Below are 19,299 nucleotides of genomic sequence, written 5' to 3'. Positions count from 1 at the left end.
TACCGGGGATATTTCTCTCCAACGTGCGTTCACTGAGCAACAAACTGGATGAACTTCAGCTACTGGTGTGGAAAAACAGAGACTTTCATTCATCTTCCGTTTTGTGCTTTACGGAGACATGGCTGAGTGAACTGATCCCAGACTCTGCGCTACAGCTAGCAGGTTTCAAACTGCTGAGAGCGGATCGTAACCCTGTGCTCTCTGGCAAAACGAAAGGCGGTGGTATTTGTTTTTACATTAACAGTGGCTGGTGTGAAGATGTGACAGTGATTCTGCAGCACTGTTCTCCTGATCTGGAATAATTTTTTATTAACTGTAGATCTTTTTACTCGCCACGAGAGTTTGCATCATTCATTCTGGTTGGCGTCTACATGCCTCCGCAGGCTAGCGTTAACGAGGCTCAACGTGTGCTCGCCAGCCAGATACTGAGTGTGGAGCATGAAAATCCGGATTCCTTGGTTATTGTGCTAGGCGACTTTAACAAAGGCAATCTCACTCAAGAACTCCCAAAATATAGACAATTCATCAAATGCCCTACCAGAGAAGGAAACACCCTGGATCACTGCTACTCTACAATCAGCAAAGCATATGGCCATGGTCCACCTGATTCCTGCATACAGGCAGAAGCTAAAGCGCTGTAAGCCTGCTGTGAGGACATCAAAACAGTGGACCAGTGAAGCTATGGAGGATCTGCGGGCGTGCTTGGACTGCACTGACTGGGACATGTTCACGACTGCTACCAATAGTCTGGATGAGCTCACAGAGGCTATGACATCATACATCAGCTTCTGTGAGGACTGCTGTATACCAACACGCACCAGGGTAAGCTACAACAACGACAAACCCTGGTTTACAGCTAAACTCAGAAGGTTGAGGTCAGAGAAAGAGGCCGCGTTTAGGAGTGGGGACAAAGACAGTTTCAAGGAGTCGAAGAACAGGTTTAGCAAGGCGGTGAGGGAGGCTAAACGACTGTACTCAGAGAGGCTAAAACACCAATTCTCTGCAAACGACTCTGCTTCTGTCTGGAGAGGGCTCAGGCAAATTACCAACTACAAGCCCAGAGCCCCCCACTCCACTAACGACTCCCGCCTGGCCAACGACCTGAATGAGTTCTACTGCAGATTTGAAAGACAATTGGACAATCCTGAACTACCCCTTCCCACCCAGGAGGCCTCCCACCTCCCCCCCTCTACAGTGACGACTCTCTCCATTCAGGAGGGTGAAGTTAACAGACTTTTCAAGAGGCAGAACCCCCGCAAAGCAGCTGGGCCGGACTCTGTCTCTCCAGCCACCCTCAAGCACTGCGCTGACCAGCTGTCTCCGGTGTTTACCCACATCTTTAACACCTCCCTTGAGACATGCCATGTGCCAGCCTGTCTCAAGTCCTCCACCATCATCCCTGTGCCCAAAAAGCCAAGGCCAACAGGACATAATGACTACAGACCCGTCGCCCTGACCTCTGTGGTAATGAAGTCTTTTGAGCGCCTGGTGCTGGCACAACTTAAATCCATCACTGACCCTCTACTGGACCCCCTGCAGTTCGCCTACAGAGCCAACAGGTCTGTGGACGATGCAGTTAACATGGCCCTCCACTTCACCCTACAGCACCTGGACTCCCCAGCATCCTATGCCAGGATCCTGTTTGTGGACTTCAGCTCTGCCTTCAACACCATCATCCCCGCCCTGCTTCAGGACAAGCTCTCCCAGCTGAACGTGCCTGATTCCACCTGCAGGTGGATCACAGACTTCCTGTCTGACAGGAAGCAGTGCGTTAAGCTGGGAACACAAGTCTCTGACTCCCGGTCCATCAGCACCGGATCACCTCAGGGCTGCGTCCTTTCTCCTCTGCTCTTCTCCCTGTACACCAACAGTTGCACCTCCAGTCATCCGTCCGTCAAACTCCTGAAGTTTGCGGACGACACCACCCTTATTGGGCTCATCTCTGGTGGAGACGAGTCTGATTATAGGTGGGAAGCGGCCAACCTGGTGACCTGGTGCAGCCAGAACAACTTAGAGCTCAATGCTCTTAAGACAGTGGAGATGGTTGTGGACTTCAGGAGGAACACAGCCCCACTCACCCCCATCACCCTGTGTGACTCCCCAGTCAACACTGTGGAGTCCTTCCGCTTCCTGGGCACTATCCTCTCCCAGGACCTCAAGTGGGAACTGAACATCAGCTCCCTCATCAAGAAAGCACAACAGAGGATGTACTTCCTTCGGCAGCTGAAGAAGTTCAACCTGCCAAAGACAATGATGGTGCACTTCTACTCAGCCATCATTGAGTCCATCCTCACCTCCTCCATCACCGTCTGGTACGCTGCTGCCACTGCCAAGGACAAGAGCAGACTGCAGCGTATCATCCGTACTGCTGAGAAGGTGAGGGTAGGCTGCAATCTGCCTACCCTCGAGGACCTGCACACCTCGAGGACCCTGAGGCGAGCGAGGAAGATTGTGGCCGACTCCTCCCACCCTGGACACTCCCTGTTTCAGTCACTCCCCTCCGGCAGAAGGCTGCGGTCTATCAGGACCAATACCTCACGCCACAAAAACAGTTTCTTCCCCTCTGCTGTTGGCCTCTTCAACAAGGCCAAGGGACCACACTGACTCAAATGACTTATTGCTTAAAACACTCTGCTTTTGTACTGCACCACAACATGGTATCTTGTACATTTGTATTTTTTGTAATATTTGTATTTTTATATTGTAATTTACGGCAACTTATATTTATTCCACTTAGTACTGCTAGTCTATGTACCCTTAGTATAGTTAGTCCACATATTTAAATTTTAGGTATATGTTTATTGTATGCACCTTCCTGCCAAAGCAAATTCCTTGTCTGTGCAAACTTTCATGGCGAATAAATCCCTTTCTGATTCTGATTCTGCTGTGTGTTTTTTTTTAAAGACACTGATGTGTACCTTAAGGAAAATCACAAAAAGAAACCATTAAAGTCTGCAACCATAAATTGCTCTAAAGTTAGCTAATATTCGCTAACAAATGTCAACATAAAACGCTGATGCAGTTTTAAATGAAGGTCATCGCAGGTTTCATCAAATATACGTTAACATCAGGGACAGAATAACATACAGAAATCAGCAAACTATATGGATAAAATTGTTAATTTAACAGTTTAATTTACGTTTTTCAATTTATTGCAACAAATGTGCCCACGAACTTACCTTTAACTCCATCCGTAAAACAATTTGCGATTTAGTATTTTTGTATGGAAGCAAATCGTTACCAAAATTCAAATGGAAATGCATTTCCAGAAATGCATTTTAATTTTCTTCTTCAAGAGTGCTCAATCTTTCACTTAATTAAAATGAAAAATAAATAGACATTTGAGATTTAATTTTCAAAACATGCCCCAGCAAATAGATACCAAAATTCAATTTGAAAATGCATTTCCAGAAATGCATTTTCATTTTAAGAACGTGGCTGCAAAATCATGACCACAATTCAAATTCAAATTCCCACCGGTCCGTGGGTCATTTCGTACCGGGCCGCACAAAAAAGAATTAATAACATTATTTCCTTTTAATTGATTATCAGAGTCTGAAAGACGTTTTATTCTGAAAAATTACCTGATTCTCTCCTTCTCCGCGGGCCTTTTCCCCTGAGCAAAAAAAGCTCTGCAAAGACGTGTGTTTACTCATTTTTTAGCAAGTTTGTGGGCTTTATTGAGCGGTATCATGCGCGTCTCTTCCTCTTGACACATGACAAGTGATAGTTACCACTCAATGAAGCCTGTTTGAGACAACAACTCTATCTGTGTTTTGGATGAAGGCTATCCTGAGATCGCCACTAAAGCACTGAAAACCAATTTCCAACATCAAGCGGGATTTTCTGCCGTGACAGCAATCAAACAATATTATGGAATAGGCCTAAACTGGATATAAGGAACGCACTTCGGGTGTCACTGTCGTAGCTTATAGTCACACACAACAGTGGGACTGACACATCGAAAGCTAGCTAGTAACAATATAACGATGGAAAACCAGGCTAAGAAACTTAAAGATGGGGCTGAAAAAGTAAGAGACAAAAATACATCACATTCACTAGACATGGTTTTGTCAATTGAAAAAACGGCTGTTTATTTTACATAAAACTCCAAAAACTATTTTTGCTCAAATCAGCTAAACTATTTTTCTCGCGCGCTCCGCACGATCGCATTAGGTGTGGAAGTCACTAACTAGGATCACATCAAACCCAGAATGTGCATGCATTAGCAGCGCAGCTGTCCAGGGCCTATCTTTCCTCCCAGTCCGTCCCTGCCGGTCCGTGAAAATATGTCTTACATGAAAGCGGTCCGTGGCGCAAAAAAGGTTGGGGACCGCTACTTTAGAGGACGCATCACAGATCATGACGCTCCCTCAAATTGTGCAAACACTGTTAGAATTAGCTGAGCAGGTAAAATCTAATAATATATCTGAGTCTGATGCCCGTGACCGAGTAGAACAAGTCATAGAGAGCTTGGCTGCATACTCTTCCGTCACAGATTCACACATTAATAGTAGCATCAAATGCATTTCTGGAAATGCATTTGAATTTGAATTGTGATCACGATTTTGCAGCCACTTTCTTAAAATGAAAATGCATTTCTGGAAATGCATTTGAATTTGAATTGTGGTCACGATTTTGCAGCCACGTTCTTGAAAATGAAAATGCATTTCTGGAAATGCATTTGAATTTGAATTGTGGTCATGATTTTGCAGCCACGTTCTTAAAATGAAAATGCATTTCTGGAAATGCATTTTAATTTCCAAATTTTACATTTCAAATTAAATTTTGGTATCTATTTGCTGAGGCATGTTTTGAAAATTAAATCTCAAATGTCTATTTCTTTTTCATTTTAATTAAGTGAAAGATTGAGCACTCTTGAAGAAGAAAATTAAAATGCAAATAGGATGATTGATTACTAATTTCATTTATGAGTCAAATAATGCAGCCACATTCTTAAAATTTGGTAACGATTTGCTTCCATATTTTTGAACCTCTGAACTTACCGTTGGACAGCCTGGGCATGAGATGGGAGGGCATGAGACGGGAGGCTGCAGGCTGCAGGCTGCAGCCATACCCATCTCCTGAATAGTGTGCATCATCGTCCAATAATTTTGTCTTCCACCAACAGAGGACGCTCTCAAGATCCAAATGTTTCTGATTCCCCTGTGTTGTGTTCTCGAATTTGTTTCCTCGACTGTAGCATCTGCAAGCAATCCCTCTCTACTAAGCCAACCCTCCAGCAATCAAGTTTATGTTTGGTCGGATTCAGAAAGGCGTATCACAACCGATATTTCAGTCTTTGAAGAAAGCTTACTTATTGAGGATATCCCGTACTGCTACTTCGAAAATGTCTTTCCCCTTCCAGTACCCTCAAGTCTACCGTGACGAGGCAGTTGTAAGTAGTTGCTAGCTAGCTATCTATCTAACTATATAGCTAAAGTTAGATATCCCCCGCCGGCCAAATGGCATTTTTGCTGGGATGCTTCATCATTTTATCGCTAGCGGATTAGCTAGCTATTTAGCTCTCAGTTATCGATCTGATTTGAATGGGCCAGTGAGCTAGCTAACATGTTCCAGTGGTATCTATAAATTCGAGATCAGAGATATGAGATATTTCGAAAAAACATCCCATGATCGGGTATTGTTGATCAACAGCAATGACGTGCTACATTATAAGTCCTGTAGTGTAGCTTGCTGCTACAGTAATTAACGTTAGAAATCCAATCCTAGCGCACTGGCACAGTCAGTGAATGGGCTAGCCAGGTTAGCATCTACGAGCTAACTTTGGCTCAAGCTAACAAGCCCGATTTCTCATTGTTGCTTTTGTTTTCATGCTAGCTAGCTCTAGCACACTCACTACCATTAGCTAAGCTAGCCACCTGATGTCACTAACTTGGGTACTGCACCCATCATTTCTGCCACCCAATCTTGAATTTCATCCGGCACACTTCTCGCAGGTGGATGACTACCACTGTAACAAGATCCCTGACCCATACAGCTGGTTGGAGGACCCCGACAGTGAAAAGACTCAGGTAGGTAGACTAACACACTTAACTAGTTGGCTAGTTAACTGCCGATTAGCCTTATTATTAACCAGTCTCAGCTGTGTTGGTACTTACTGTGCACTTACTACTTAAATCGTTCTTTTAAATAGTATGTAGCTTGTAATGCGTTAATATCTTGGGTCATACGCCCCCCATAAAGTAGCTACATAGGTAGTCTAACTCTAGAGGTTATAGAATTGCACTGCTTTCGATTTGTATAAAAGCGTTTGGTTAATGAATAAAATGCAATATCTCAAATATCAATAGATTTAACTTCCTAGTCGTTCGCCCTGCTTCCATTTATTGGTGACTGATTGGTGAAACTTCCGTCACCAAGTCTAGTAATGTAATAATGTAACGAATCATGCTGTGCAGAAAAATGTGTAGTCAAGGCACATGTCATTATTCTAATGGATTGAATCCTGGCCGTCAACTGGGTATACATTACATTTACATTTAGTCATTTAGAAGACGCCCTTATCCAGAGCGACTTACAGTAAGTACAGGCAGGGTATCAACATTAACATTTTTTGCGACTGGCCCCACGGGCCAGTGGGTTTGAAACTTACTGGCCCCAAGGCCATTTTTACTGGCCCCCCCTCCAAAAGTTGTAATTGGGTGTGCTCAAGCCTTCGGCGAGAGCACAACCTTTGTTCTCTCACATATATATTATTTTTATTTATTTTTCTTTTTGCCCCCCTAAAACTCAGTCAATATTTGGCCTACATAGACAACGTAGGTGTCAAAAGTTTCGTCTTGGTAGCGATTGAGTTGCTTCTATTGGAATTTACGTTCCATTGCATGGTTTAAGCTTAAGTTAAGTTTTTGTGGCGAAAAGTGAAGCTAATGGTGGCTAATTTGCTAGCCACAGTCACTGACGTTACTAACGTCACTGCGTCACTAACGTCACGAAAACACGCGTGACTACCTTTGCCAGAACATTCGTTTAGCATCTGTTAACTTGGGGGATAGCTAGGCTAACTATAGCTTTACTGCAAGGCAGCTGCAGAAACGCCACAAGAAAAGAGGCCAGGGTGATAACTATTTACTTATTTTACTTTGTGATATGACACACAATTGTGATGTGTAATGTACAATATAAGCTGATATTATTAAGGAAGTACATCTACTTTCGGAAACAGTAGTCTACTATTTCACTGAAGTATTAGCATCATGACATTAGCCTGTGTTGCCCGGGCAACACATACTACAGTGGTCTATGATGTAGCGTTATCTGTTTTCAATCGTTAAAATAAACATTCCTCACATATACATTTTCCTTGTAGGATTTATTCTGACATTAGAAAACGATTTGTTGGTGAAATTACCATTACCTGTGGTAATGGTAATTGGAAATTACCATCACTGCAACGCTGTAGCTTACGCGAGACACACTACTGTACAAAAACATCTACAGTACACTAAACAGCTGTTTAGAAAGTCAAACGGCGACAGAACATGTTCGGTACTCCCCTTACCTTAATCAAAAGTCTATCTAACTACTAACCTGAACTTCATTGCCACAGCCTAAACGTTGTCAATCTGTTCATGAAAATAATTAATTTCAGCTTAAACCGTACAACGGAACGTTAAATCCAATTCAACCAACGCAATCGCTACCAAGACGAACACAGCAGTAGTCTAGTACTGTACCGTAGTAGTACAATTTACCGGGGCAGCTTCTCCACACAGGGCTATATCGCATTTTGCGTTGTTACTGACAATGATCGCTACCACTGAGCTTTTTATGAATGAGCGATTTTCCACTAAATAAATGTCAAGCTTATTTACGTTTTGGGGGGCATATTTTCAGTTAGCAGATGGTACTGTTTGAGTCGCGATTCCATCTTCTACTGCCGGGTAACGTCGTAGAATAATCTTCAAAGGGGGTTCTTTATTAATGAATGAATGCAATGAGTAGGCTAAATGCCTGAAAATATCATGAGAAGGGAAAAACTTAAAATGACGTTTAAGTCATAGAGATTAGGTCAATTTTTACACCGGTCTGCCAAATGTATTCGTTTTGATTCAACGATGAGGCTGCCTCTTGCATGGGAAATGAGAAGACATCTATTTCATTCTACACTTCACTCGTATTTTCAGTTGTAAATGAGCAGCAAAAAAATCTATGTAATCTTTATAAATAATAAGTATGCATTTTTATATAAAATATACAGAAATATCAGTTGTAAAAATGTCATTCAAAAACGGACCCCTGTGCAACCGACGCAAGCAAGCACACCCTACAATTTCCCCAGAAATTGTACCCTCTCTAGTTTATCATTGTTACACCAAAACCAAATACTTATAAGTTATGTTATTCTGTTAACATGTTTAACCATTTATTAAACACATCCTGGATATAAAAAGAACAACAATGAAATCACATTTCTAGTGATAAAAGATAATAAGGTAATAGTCAGCAAAACAATTGACTTTTAACCTCAAACATGACGTGCTCTCTTCCCTGCTGACAGCCATCTCTGCACGACTGTCTTGGCTGAAACTGAAACCTCTGGTCCCTCAATGCTAATTTATAAAAGCTTCCATTGCATTTCATCAATATGATACTAAGTACCCAAGTCGACACCATTGTTCTGCTGCAGTTCAATAGCCCGGGAGAACGAGGCGAACGGCTGGCCCGTCTTTACGTGATATGCCGTTGTTATAAGTCGTGCAATAACACAATGGGCATCTGCATTTAAATTCCTGACCAGCATGGTCAACGGCCTGGAAGATGGATTGTCAACCATCCGCTTATAACTGTCACGCAAACCAGGTGCTGTCTGCTAGCATGGCTGCCCTTACAAAAAAGAAGTATACTTCAGGTTTATTTTGTAAGTATACTTGGTATAAAAAAGTATACTATTATCATGGTATAAAAATGGTATTAAAGTATACTAGCAGTGTAGATTTTGCAGTGTAGATTCACCCTCTACAACATCCGAAAGATCAGTAGATACCTGTCTGAGCACTCCACCCAGCTGCTAGTCCAAGCACTCGTCCTCTCCAAGTTGGACTATTGCAACTCGCTGCTCGCTGGTCTCCCAGCATGTGCAACCTGCCCTCTTCAGAGGATTCAGAATGCGGCGGCCCGCCTGGTCTACAATCTACCCAGACGCTCCCATGTTACCCCGCTCCTCATCTCTCTCCACTGGCTACCTATCATGGCCCGTATCAGATTCAAGACCCTGGTATTGACCTTCCGAACAGTGAACGGGACTGCACCCGTCTACATCAAGTCTCTCCTGCAGCCTTACACCCCCACCCGTCACCTACGGTCTTCTTCAGACAACCGCCTGGTGGTCCCACCGCTCAAGACCGCCCGGTCCCAACACAAGCTCTTCTCCTGTCTGGCCCCCCAGTGGTGGAATCAACTCCCCACCTCCATCAGAGACACTGACTGTCTCTCCACCTTCAAGAAAAGGCTCAAGACGCACTTGTTCCGGGAGTACAACGGTACTTAGGAACGGTTCGCTTGACCCGATGTTAGTTTCCTCAAGGATCACAATGATTCTTGCTTAGAGACTTGTTGCTCTTGTGGTTAGTGGTAACTAATTTACATTTTTGTTCTCGCTGTGATATATTGTTTTATTACTGTTGCTTGCTTTTTTCCACAGGTACACTTGCACTTATAGCTGTTCATGTTGTTTAATTGTAACTTGTTTAACTACATGCTCTTATGGTTCTTCCCTTTGGCACTTACTTTGGTTGTTCACAATGTGTGCTTCATGTTTTGGCTACTCGCGATGTTTTTTGGCTATCTTGTTGTTATGATCAGTGACCTATGCACTTTGTAAAGCTCTCTCTTGGAAGTTGCTTTGGATAAAAGCGTCTGCTAAATGAATAAATGTAAATGTAAATGTGTAGTTATGTATATACTATTTGTGTACTAAGTAAACTGAATTGGCCCACTTTTTAGGTAATTTAGTAAACGTATAGTGTATTTGAAGTTTACTGTTGAATACTGTAAAGTAGCCTGTGTAGGTTTTAGTTTATGAAGTATATTTCCTAAAGTACTTCAAAGTATACTTTGAAATACTCTAAACTTTAACCTGTGTAGTGAACTTTCAGTTCATGAAGTATACTTCCTAAAGTACCTCAAATTATACTTTGCAATACTTAATTCAATTAATTCAAGTACTTCAAGAAGTAAACGTTTTTTTTTTTTTTACTATGGTTTACTAATATATTTAAATGTTTAGGGGCCCCTCAAACGCCGATGATCTTGCATCACTTGACGAGAATGGGGCCCCTCGCCAAGTGACACTGCAGATTCTTAACTAAAAGAAGCTATGTACTGCGTATGCATTAACATTGTTAGAATCCAGCTCTTCTTATCAAATGTAACAGTCATTTAACTCATGGTTACAATGGTAAACCAGCACAATGACAATTATCACGCAACAAAACACTACATTCTAAGCAGACACATTTAAAAAACGAAATTCATGAAGTTACATTTGTATTTCGAACAAACTGCAAACTTATCAGCAAATTTTAACACTATTTACCGCCTTGCATCATGGGAATTTACCAGCCAATGAGCCACGCTATCTTCATTTTTTCACGTTATTTCGTTCTTCAGTCAGTTTGACAGTATAATCTTCAAATGCATAATGCAACCCTTCTGTCGGCTTCTTTCTCAAGTAGCTTTTTCGTTTTTTCGATTAATACTCCAATTTATAATTATTAGTATCAGAGTATAGGGCTTCAAAATGTAATTAAGGTTACAGCTTCAGTACCAAAAAATGTGCAATACATTATAGATTTTCCTGGACATGAATAATTAGAATATACAAGAGGGATCTAAAAAATGTTACCTGTAAAGTACTTTAAAAGTATTTTGACTGTTTTTGCTGTATAATAATAGAAAACGTACATCCTACTCCAGAAGAAATGAATACCATTTTCTGTTTCTAAGCATACTTCTAAAAAGTATATAAAAAGTGAAAAATTTTCTAAGTATACTTCTTAAAAGTATATCAAAAGTGTACTATCCATATTTTAGTATACTTTAATAAACTTTTTTGTAAGGGTGGTCAGGGATTGTTTTCGAAAATTGTCGGTGCCTGTGTAAAAAGATCCACTTTTGTCTGCTTTAGACGAGAACATACGACAGACGACACAGTGCATCTTAGTTCCATAAAAAAAGTTGCTTCCGTTTGAGCTCGTAGGTCTACTTTGCTGCCATCTTCACTTTTGTCTCGCGCCAGTTGTTAAAAAATGTATTGAGATTAGAGAATTACAATTTGACAACCACTCGTCACTCACTACTCAACTCTTGATTTGCCAAATGTGCGCCCCACGAGCTGCAAAGTTATTTATGCATTTAGCAGATAGCAAAACATATGAAGGATGTTAACTGATGTGTACGATGCAATTTTTTTTTTTCTCAATCAATAATTAGCAGTGGCCTGATCGGGCCAGTGAGTTGCTAGTTTAACTGTCCCGACGTTACTTTTTACTGGCCCCGGGCCATCGCTTATGTCGAGCCCTGGTACAGGGACATTCTCCCTGAGGCAAGTAGGGTCATATTGCACGGCCAGGAATTGAACCGGCAACCTTCTGATTAATAGCCCGACTCCCTAACCGCTCAGCCATCTTACCCCTATATGTATACAATACAACACCAATCGTAAAGTGTATGTAAAATATTCTGCAACTGTCGCCACCCTCTAGCCAAACGCGATCAGTGCTATGATATAGATCCGTCTTTGTTCCAGGCGTTTGTCAATGCCCAGAACAAGTTGACTTTGCCCTTTCTGGAACGCTGTGAGGTGCGAGACCTGTTCAAGGAGCGCATGACTGAGCTGTACGACTACCCCAAATACAGCTGCCCGTTCAAAAGAGGGAGCCGGTGAGTAGGGAAATGGGAATGTTAGTTGAAGTTGGCTGGTCCATAGAGTTTCACACTAACTGAAATACCACAGCTTTTCAGAGAAGTCAATGCTGATTTTAGAACCATGCACTTGAACTTCCACAATTGGTTATTCTTTTCTTACTTATTTGGAACTTTTGTAGTGATTTGATCACCAGAATTTTCCTTGGCCTGTCCTGCAGGTATTTCCACTTCTACAACACGGGCCTTCAGAACCAGAGTGTCATGTATGTTCAGGAGAGTCTGGAGGCAGAGCCCACCATTTTCCTGGACCCGAATACCTTCTCTGAGGATGGAACTGTGGCATTACGAGGTGAGGCTCTCTCCCCAGGGTACGTGCGGTCTACTTTTGATAAAGACTGAGTTTAAAGGAGGGCTGTGTCTATAAATACACTGCTGCTATTCTTAGAATAAAAGTGTCACGAGCAGTGCGGATTAACAAATACATAAACAAAAGAAGTTGCCTTTTTGAGGGACAAAGGGGAATCTCTGGAATTTTCCATCAGGATGGAACCAATCTTTATTCTTTCACCCACAGCTGCCGCGGTTATCATCTCTGTCCTCCTGTTCAAGTCCGCGTGTTGACACTCACCTTCCGTTTCTCCAGGCTACGCCTTCTCAGAGGACGGCGAGTATCTTGCCTACGGCACCAGCGCCAGCGGCTCGGACTGGGTGGAGATCCGCTTCCTGCGGGTGGAGGGTGCCGTGGCCCTGAAGGACCGGCTGGAGCGGGTGAAGTTCAGCTGCATGTCGTGGACCCACGACGGCAAGGGCCTCTTCTACAACTCCTACCCCGTGCAGGAGGGCAAGAGCGACGGTACGTGCTCCAATTATTGGAAATTATTTCTGTCATCGTACTTGGATGCTTTCCTCTTTTATAGAGAATCCCTGGTTTTCTGTGAAAAAAACATTAGATAACAACTTTCTCCCATGGACACGAGGGCGTATAAATGAGCTCCTGTCTGTGTCTCTCCTCATAGGTACAGAGACATCCACCAACCTGCACCAGAAGCTCTACTTTCACGTGCTTGGGACCCCCCAGGCCCAGGACTGCCTGTGTGCCGAGTTTCCTGAACACCCCAAGTGGATGAGCGGGGCCGAGGTATTCTTCTCTTTAAATAGCCAAACTGTTGGATTATTCAAAAGGGGGGGGGGGGGGGGGGGGGGTAGTTTTTGTAGTTATTTGATGTTTACGTTTTTGTGTGTGGTGTCAGGTTTCAGATGACGGGCGCTATGTACTCCTGTCTATCAGGGAGGGCTGTGACCCTGTCAACCGGCTGTGGTACTGTGACCTCCACACCACTCCTCAGGGCATTACAGGTATGCACAACACACACATTCACACACAAGGATATCCAACAAAGACATGTTTTGCATTTTCACTGTCTCCCTGCTTTGCAATAGCCTGGTCCTAACCAGACTCTCGTACATTTCATTTGTACAGAGAGTCTGGCCTCGCTCCATTGACAAGCGTTGACTTCCTTGTAGGCGTGTACTCTGTTGAAGTTTAAAACTATTGGATCTGCCCAGAGCCACTCTGATCTGCCATAACCAATCGCTAGCGTTCGCCTTAGCCAATTCCTTCACCACTACTGTAACAGAGCTAGCTGCCATAGCTGGAAAATCAAACTGTTCCCAAACTCTGTGGGGAGGAGGGCCATAACATCATGGCAACCAACAAAACTCAGCAAAACTTGTTCTTGCTCTGGCTTTAGCTTATGGATATTCGGCAGCGTTGCCACAACGGACCGAATGGCTTCGCTAGCATCTTTCTCCGCTGCCATTACGGAACTACAACACAAACTAGCGCACGACAGCCACTCCCTCTGTTCGCTGATTGGCCGGTAGAAAATTAACCGGAGACATCTGACTTACTTACCTCAGGGCCAGACCTAGTACAGAAGCAAAATCAAAATTGAGCAGAAGTACGTAGGAGGGCAGAGCCAGGCTAGCTTTGCAACTCCCCCCTCCTTCCTCCACACCTGTCCAGGGATGTTGCCGTGGGTGAAGCTGATTGACAACTTCGACGCCGAGTACGAGTATGTGACCAACGAGGGCACGCTGTTCACATTCAAGACCAACCTGGAAGCGCCGCGTTACCGCCTCATCAACATCGACTTTGCTTCGCCGGACCCTAGCAACTGGAGAGAGCTCATTGGCCAGCACGACAAAGACGTCATCGGTGAGAAAGTGCCTGATGGGCCTGTAAGGCGCGCCGCAGTCTATTATGACGGAAGTTGGTTGTATCAACTCCGAGTTCAATACGGCTAACCTTGTGCCCCCTTTTGCTGTCCCCCCCCTCCTGTTCTCCCGTCAGTGTTCGCCACCTGCACGTACAACAGCTTCCTGTTCGTGTGCTTCCTGCACGATGTGAAAAACGTGCTGAAGATGTACCTGCTCAGCTCGGGAGAGGAGCTGAGGACCTTCCCTCTGGACGTGGGCTCCGTGGTGGGCTTCACCGGCCGAAAGAGGGACTCCGAGATCTTCTACTACTTCACCTCCTTCCTCTCGCCAGGTCAGCCTACCGCGGCCTTGGGGGAATTCCGAAAACGCACAGGGTTGCTCTCTATCTGAGAGAGTAAAGTCTCACTTTACTCTCTCTGGGTTATAGTACAAAAGTATTGGGAGCGACATACATTTTTTGTTTGCAAAGCTTACTGGGCCTTGACTGCCAACATAATTTCAGTAAGTCATATCATCAGCACAGGGGAAAGTGTGAACTAGTTCTAGCCAGGTGAAATCACTATCATTCTGATTGGATTTTAAGGGCAGATTGACTGCTGTAAAAGAGGGGACTATTTGCATATATTGAAAATTTTTGCCCCCAAAAAGCTTAACAAAAATATGAAATGTGCCTTATTGTAATACAGTATTCTATAAAAACATGTGAAACATTTTCCTCAAATACTGAGCCAGCAAACTTTGCAAAACACAATGTGTCATTGCCAAAACTTATGGCCATGACTGTAGGTATTTTGGGGTGGCCAATTTTGGGGCCTAATCTCCCCGCCCTTCCCTTTGCTGCCTGTAAACTTCAGGTAAGAACTAATTTATATATAGCCAACCGTATTAACTTTCTTGCCTGTCCCCATCCCTCCTCCAGCCATCATCTATCACTGCAACCTGACCCTGGAGCCCCTGCAGCCCCACGTATTCAGAGAGGTCACCGTCAAGGGCTTTGAGCCCTCCGACTACCAGACCACACAGGTGATACACACCTGCTGATGTTCTAAAAGTCTTACTTTGCAGAACCGTTGGTTAAGTTGAAGGTGGTAAAGTTAAACTTTTTAAGGAATGCATTACGGGACTGTATTATTTAGGCCTATTCTTAATAACAGCGGTTTTTTTGGCGATATCCGCCGTTGTCCTGTTTTCTCCCTTCCATTCCAAACCGTGACCAACACCAGTCTCCCTTCTCTGCAGATCGCATTAGTCTATCTAGCAGCACCATCCCCTCCCCACCCCCGGTCTGATGGCAAACCCCACCCTACCACCTTAACCCTTGTGCTGCCTTCGGGTCACATGACCCAAAGGTTCATAACGAACAATCGTTGTGTTTACCCAATTTTACCCAATACAAAAACAAATTAAAATAATTTTCTTTTAACCTTCGCAATGTAGGGGGTCTGAGACAGCCCACCGGTTAAAAGAAAATGCTTCACTTTGTTTTTGAATGCGGTAAAGTTGTCGCAATACAACGGTGGGTCACAATGACTGATGGGTCAGAATGACCCGAAGATAACACAAGGGTTAACTAACACATTTTCTGCGGGAAACCCTGCATTTATGTCCCCAAAAGGCAATTGATTCTGCAGCAAGACCAGCATACAAACAGAACTATTTATGGCATGCATCAAAAATCACCATTAAAAATACCATACAAAACAATGCAACACAACTGTCTATACCTTTGTCGTGTGTGTGTGTGTGTGTGTGTGTGTGTGTGTGTGTGTGTGTGTGTGTTCCTCCAGGTGTTCTACCCCAGCAAAGACGGCACCCAGATCCCCATGTTCATAGTCCACAAGAAGGGCATCAAGCTGGACGGCTCTCACCCAGCCTTCCTCTACGGCTATGGCGGCTTCAACATCTCCATCACGCCTAGCTACAGGTGTGGCACTTTTAAGCAAGGAACTTATCCCCTGTTCCACTCACTCGCTCATGCATCTGCTACTACTTAAACACTGGAATGTTGCCTCCCCGTTACGTGACATGCCCTGCAAATCAGTGTGAGCATCAGTGAGTGAACCATATTCTATGCGTTTATTAGGTCATTTGTGATGAGCAATGTCAGTATGTTGCCAGTCAAAATGAAACTTGCTATCAGAAACAATGGTAGGGGAAACACTCTAATCCTCATCTTGTCTGTATACTGTAAACAATGATATGGCTTTTGAGTGGACGTAGATTTAGCCAGTGACAGTGCATCAGGGTCATGAGGTTGGTGTTTGTTTCCCCAGTGTGTCTAGGCTCATCTTTGTGAGACACATGGGCGGAGTTCTGGCCGTGGCCAACATCAGAGGTGGAGGGGAGTATGGAGAGACTTGGCACAAAGGTGACGCATGCAAAATATTCACAATATTATCGTAACTTGAAGTTCTTCCCTTTGTGTCATAGATACTCATAATCCTCTGTTGTTGGTGTCTGTCTGTTTTTTTTACTCCCTGTCTCCTTTTCCTTTCTCTCTCTCTCTCTTCCCTACATTGGTTCTTTCACTCCTTTCTCTCTCCCTCACCCTTTTCTCCTCTTTCCCTGTCTCTTTCATCCCTGTCTCCTCCGTATTTTCTTTCTCTCTCCCTCCTCCTTGTCAATTTGTTCTCCCTCCTCCCCCATCTCTTCTCTGTCCACCCTGTCTCTCTCTCCCCCATCTCTTCTTTCCCCCCTGTCTCTCCCTCCACCGTGTTTTCTCTCATTTTCTCTCCCTCTCCCGTTTCTTCTGTCTTCTCTCTCTCTAGCGGGCATGCTGGCCAACAAGCAGAACTGCTTCACAGATTTCCAGTGTGCAGCAGAGTACCTCATCAAGGAGGGCTACTCCTCTCCGTCCAAGCTCACCATCAACGGGGGCTCCAACGGGGGCCTGCTCGTAGGTACGTTGCACACTGATGACCACAGCTGGTCCCTGTTGTGTAGATGCAGAGCGAACTACCGAAGATTCTGGACATCAGACAGCTATCGAAAGATTGCCATAAAAAAACGTCTACATTTGTGTTGATTACCTTTCAAACCTCGATGTTCACACGTACTGTGTGTGTGTGCGCGCAGCGGCCTGTGTGAACCAGCGGCCAGAGCTGTTTGGCTGTGCCGTGGCCCAGGTGGGAGTCATGGACATGCTCAAGTTCCACAAGTTCACCATTGGACATGCCTGGACCACCGACTTTGGCTGCTCCGAGATCAAAGACCAGTTTGAGTGGCTCATAAAGTAGGTTTCTCACTTACCTGGCAACATCACCATAATTATACTGTACACACCATCATTTAGGTAATATATGGATATGTAGGTGTACATATAAGTGGACAAAATGCATTCATAAAAGGACAATGTTTCCTCTATGTTGATAAATCTCTGCCTCCACGGTATCAGAAATACGTCTGTACAAAATTTTTGCGTTTCTATTTTAGGTGCACAAAGCAGAATTCCCATATCTCTTCCCTGCTTCCCTGCTCAACTTTTTTTTGTGTAGATTTGAATGTAAAACTGTAAAATTATGAACTTGACATGTGTGAAGACATGGCTGCCCGGGCGACATTCTCACTCAAATTTCAAGACTTTCGTGCCCCAAATCAAAATTCTGATGTGACAGATCAATGGGGAATCTCTTTCTCTCTTAACCCTCGTGCTGCCTTCGGGTCACATGACCCAAAGGTTCATAACGAACCATTGTTGTTTACCCAATTTTACCCAATACAAAAACAAATAATTTTCTTTTAACCATTCCAATGTGGGGGGTCTGAGACAGCCCGACAGTTAAAAGAAAATGCTTCACTTTGTTTTTGTATGAGGTAAATTTGTCGCAATACGACGGTGGGTCACAATGACTGATGGGTCAGAATGACCCAAAGATAACACAAGGGTTAAAGGCTGTCCTCCTCAACCTTTTTGGTCTTTTTAAATCGAACTATTTGTATAATCCGTGTAATTCTCGAGCCGTTATAAAGGCCATATTTTCCCAGTTTTCTGCCACCATGCTGCGCGCGCAGACCTGCCCCCACTGCTAAAAATCCTAGAGGAAACACTGAAGGAATCCATATTATACATCTTATTTGATGTTTTACAGAAGATACAAATGCACCACTAATTGTGATTTTTATTGACTTTGCGGGGGGGAAATGTGCAAATGGACAACCCTTTCAACCCAGATGCTATGTGGACAGATCTGCCTTTTTTATTCACTTGCATAGGTCATTTTACAACAAATATTCGTAATCTAGATGGGTAGGTTTGTATTTTAAGAAGAACAGTGTTTGTAATGCCCCTTTCCCCCCCTCAGATACTCCCCCCTCCACAACATCCGCATCCCGGAGGGGGAGGGCGTCCAGTACCCCTCGGTGCTCCTGCTCACGGGCGACCACGACGACCGTGTGGTCCCGCTCCATTCGCTCAAGTACATTGCCACCCTGCAGCACGTGGTGGGCCGCTGGGCCAAGCAGACCAACCCCCTGTTCATCCACGTGGACACCAAGTCGGGCCACGGCGCCGGCAAACCCACCAGCAAGGTCATCCAGGAGGTGGCCGACACCTACGCCTTCATAGCCCGCTGCCTTAAAATCTCCTGGGTCAAGTGAGGTACCCGTAACCCCCCCCCACACACACTCTCTCCCCCACCACCCTCTGTTTAAGGGGCATTATTTTCCGTTATGTCGCTGAGTTTTACTACTTGCTTTGTGGAGGTTCTAACCCAAGTCATTTAACGTGTTTAGTCATTGTCAAAACGAACTGTCAACACTGGCGTGACACTGCAGGACTTCACGTGTCAAAGGTCATCCCAAGAGTTGGGAGTCAGCATCAGAGAGGTCTCTCCTTCTATGGGTGCTTGCCCCCCTCCATCTCCCATCCACCACAGGCAGACTATTTATTTATCATTGGACAGGGTTGTACACCTGTAATGATTTCTGCATGTAGGATTTTTTTTAAGACTCACAGTATTAGTATCAATGATACTGTATGGTTTCAGCGACTTTGTTTTCAACAGGACTGTCACAAGAGTGCCAGTTTCCTTTTGCTGTGTGTGCTTGTGAGTGAGAGTGCGTGAGTGTGCGCACACGGGCGTGTATAAATGTTCACATATTGTCAGATTAACATTGATTTCTACCTCCTGGAAATGTGGGAAATAAACAACAATTCCACCATTTCAAATAAAACATTTTTGAACAGAG

General features: G+C 44.1%; 1 protein-coding gene across 1 annotated transcript; it reads left to right on the top strand.

Annotated features, from left to right (window-relative positions):
- The first annotated feature begins 5,197 nt into the window (after nucleotides 1-5,197).
- On the top strand, nucleotides 5,198-19,299 carry prep (prolyl endopeptidase). The gene is made up of 15 exons (XM_067242198.1): nucleotides 5,198-5,398; nucleotides 5,961-6,035; nucleotides 11,774-11,907; nucleotides 12,111-12,241; nucleotides 12,536-12,745; nucleotides 12,909-13,030; nucleotides 13,143-13,248; nucleotides 13,919-14,110; nucleotides 14,246-14,443; nucleotides 15,032-15,135; nucleotides 15,900-16,036; nucleotides 16,386-16,480; nucleotides 16,881-17,012; nucleotides 17,188-17,344; nucleotides 18,414-19,299. Exons 1-15 carry the CDS (start codon nucleotides 5,255-5,257, stop codon nucleotides 18,706-18,708), a joined length of 2,232 nt encoding a protein of 743 aa, XP_067098299.1. The 5' UTR covers nucleotides 5,198-5,254; the 3' UTR covers nucleotides 18,709-19,299.

Source organism: Osmerus mordax, chromosome 8, assembly GCF_038355195.1.
Source record: "Osmerus mordax isolate fOsmMor3 chromosome 8, fOsmMor3.pri, whole genome shotgun sequence".
NCBI classification, from domain to species: domain Eukaryota; kingdom Metazoa; phylum Chordata; class Actinopteri; order Osmeriformes; family Osmeridae; genus Osmerus; species Osmerus mordax.
This window is presented reverse-complemented; position numbering and strand designations above follow the sequence as displayed.

Coding starts and splice junctions, on each gene's coding strand:
- prep (XM_067242198.1), top strand. CDS start 5,255: ATGTTTGGTCGGATTCAGAAAGGCGTATCACAACCGATATTTCAGTCT. Junction 6,036..11,773: donor CCGACAGTGAAAAGACTCAG/GTAGGTAGACTA, acceptor TCTTTGTTCCAG/GCGTTTGTCAATGCCCAGAA. Junction 12,746..12,908: donor GCAGGAGGGCAAGAGCGACG/GTACGTGCTCCA, acceptor CTCTCCTCATAG/GTACAGAGACATCCACCAAC.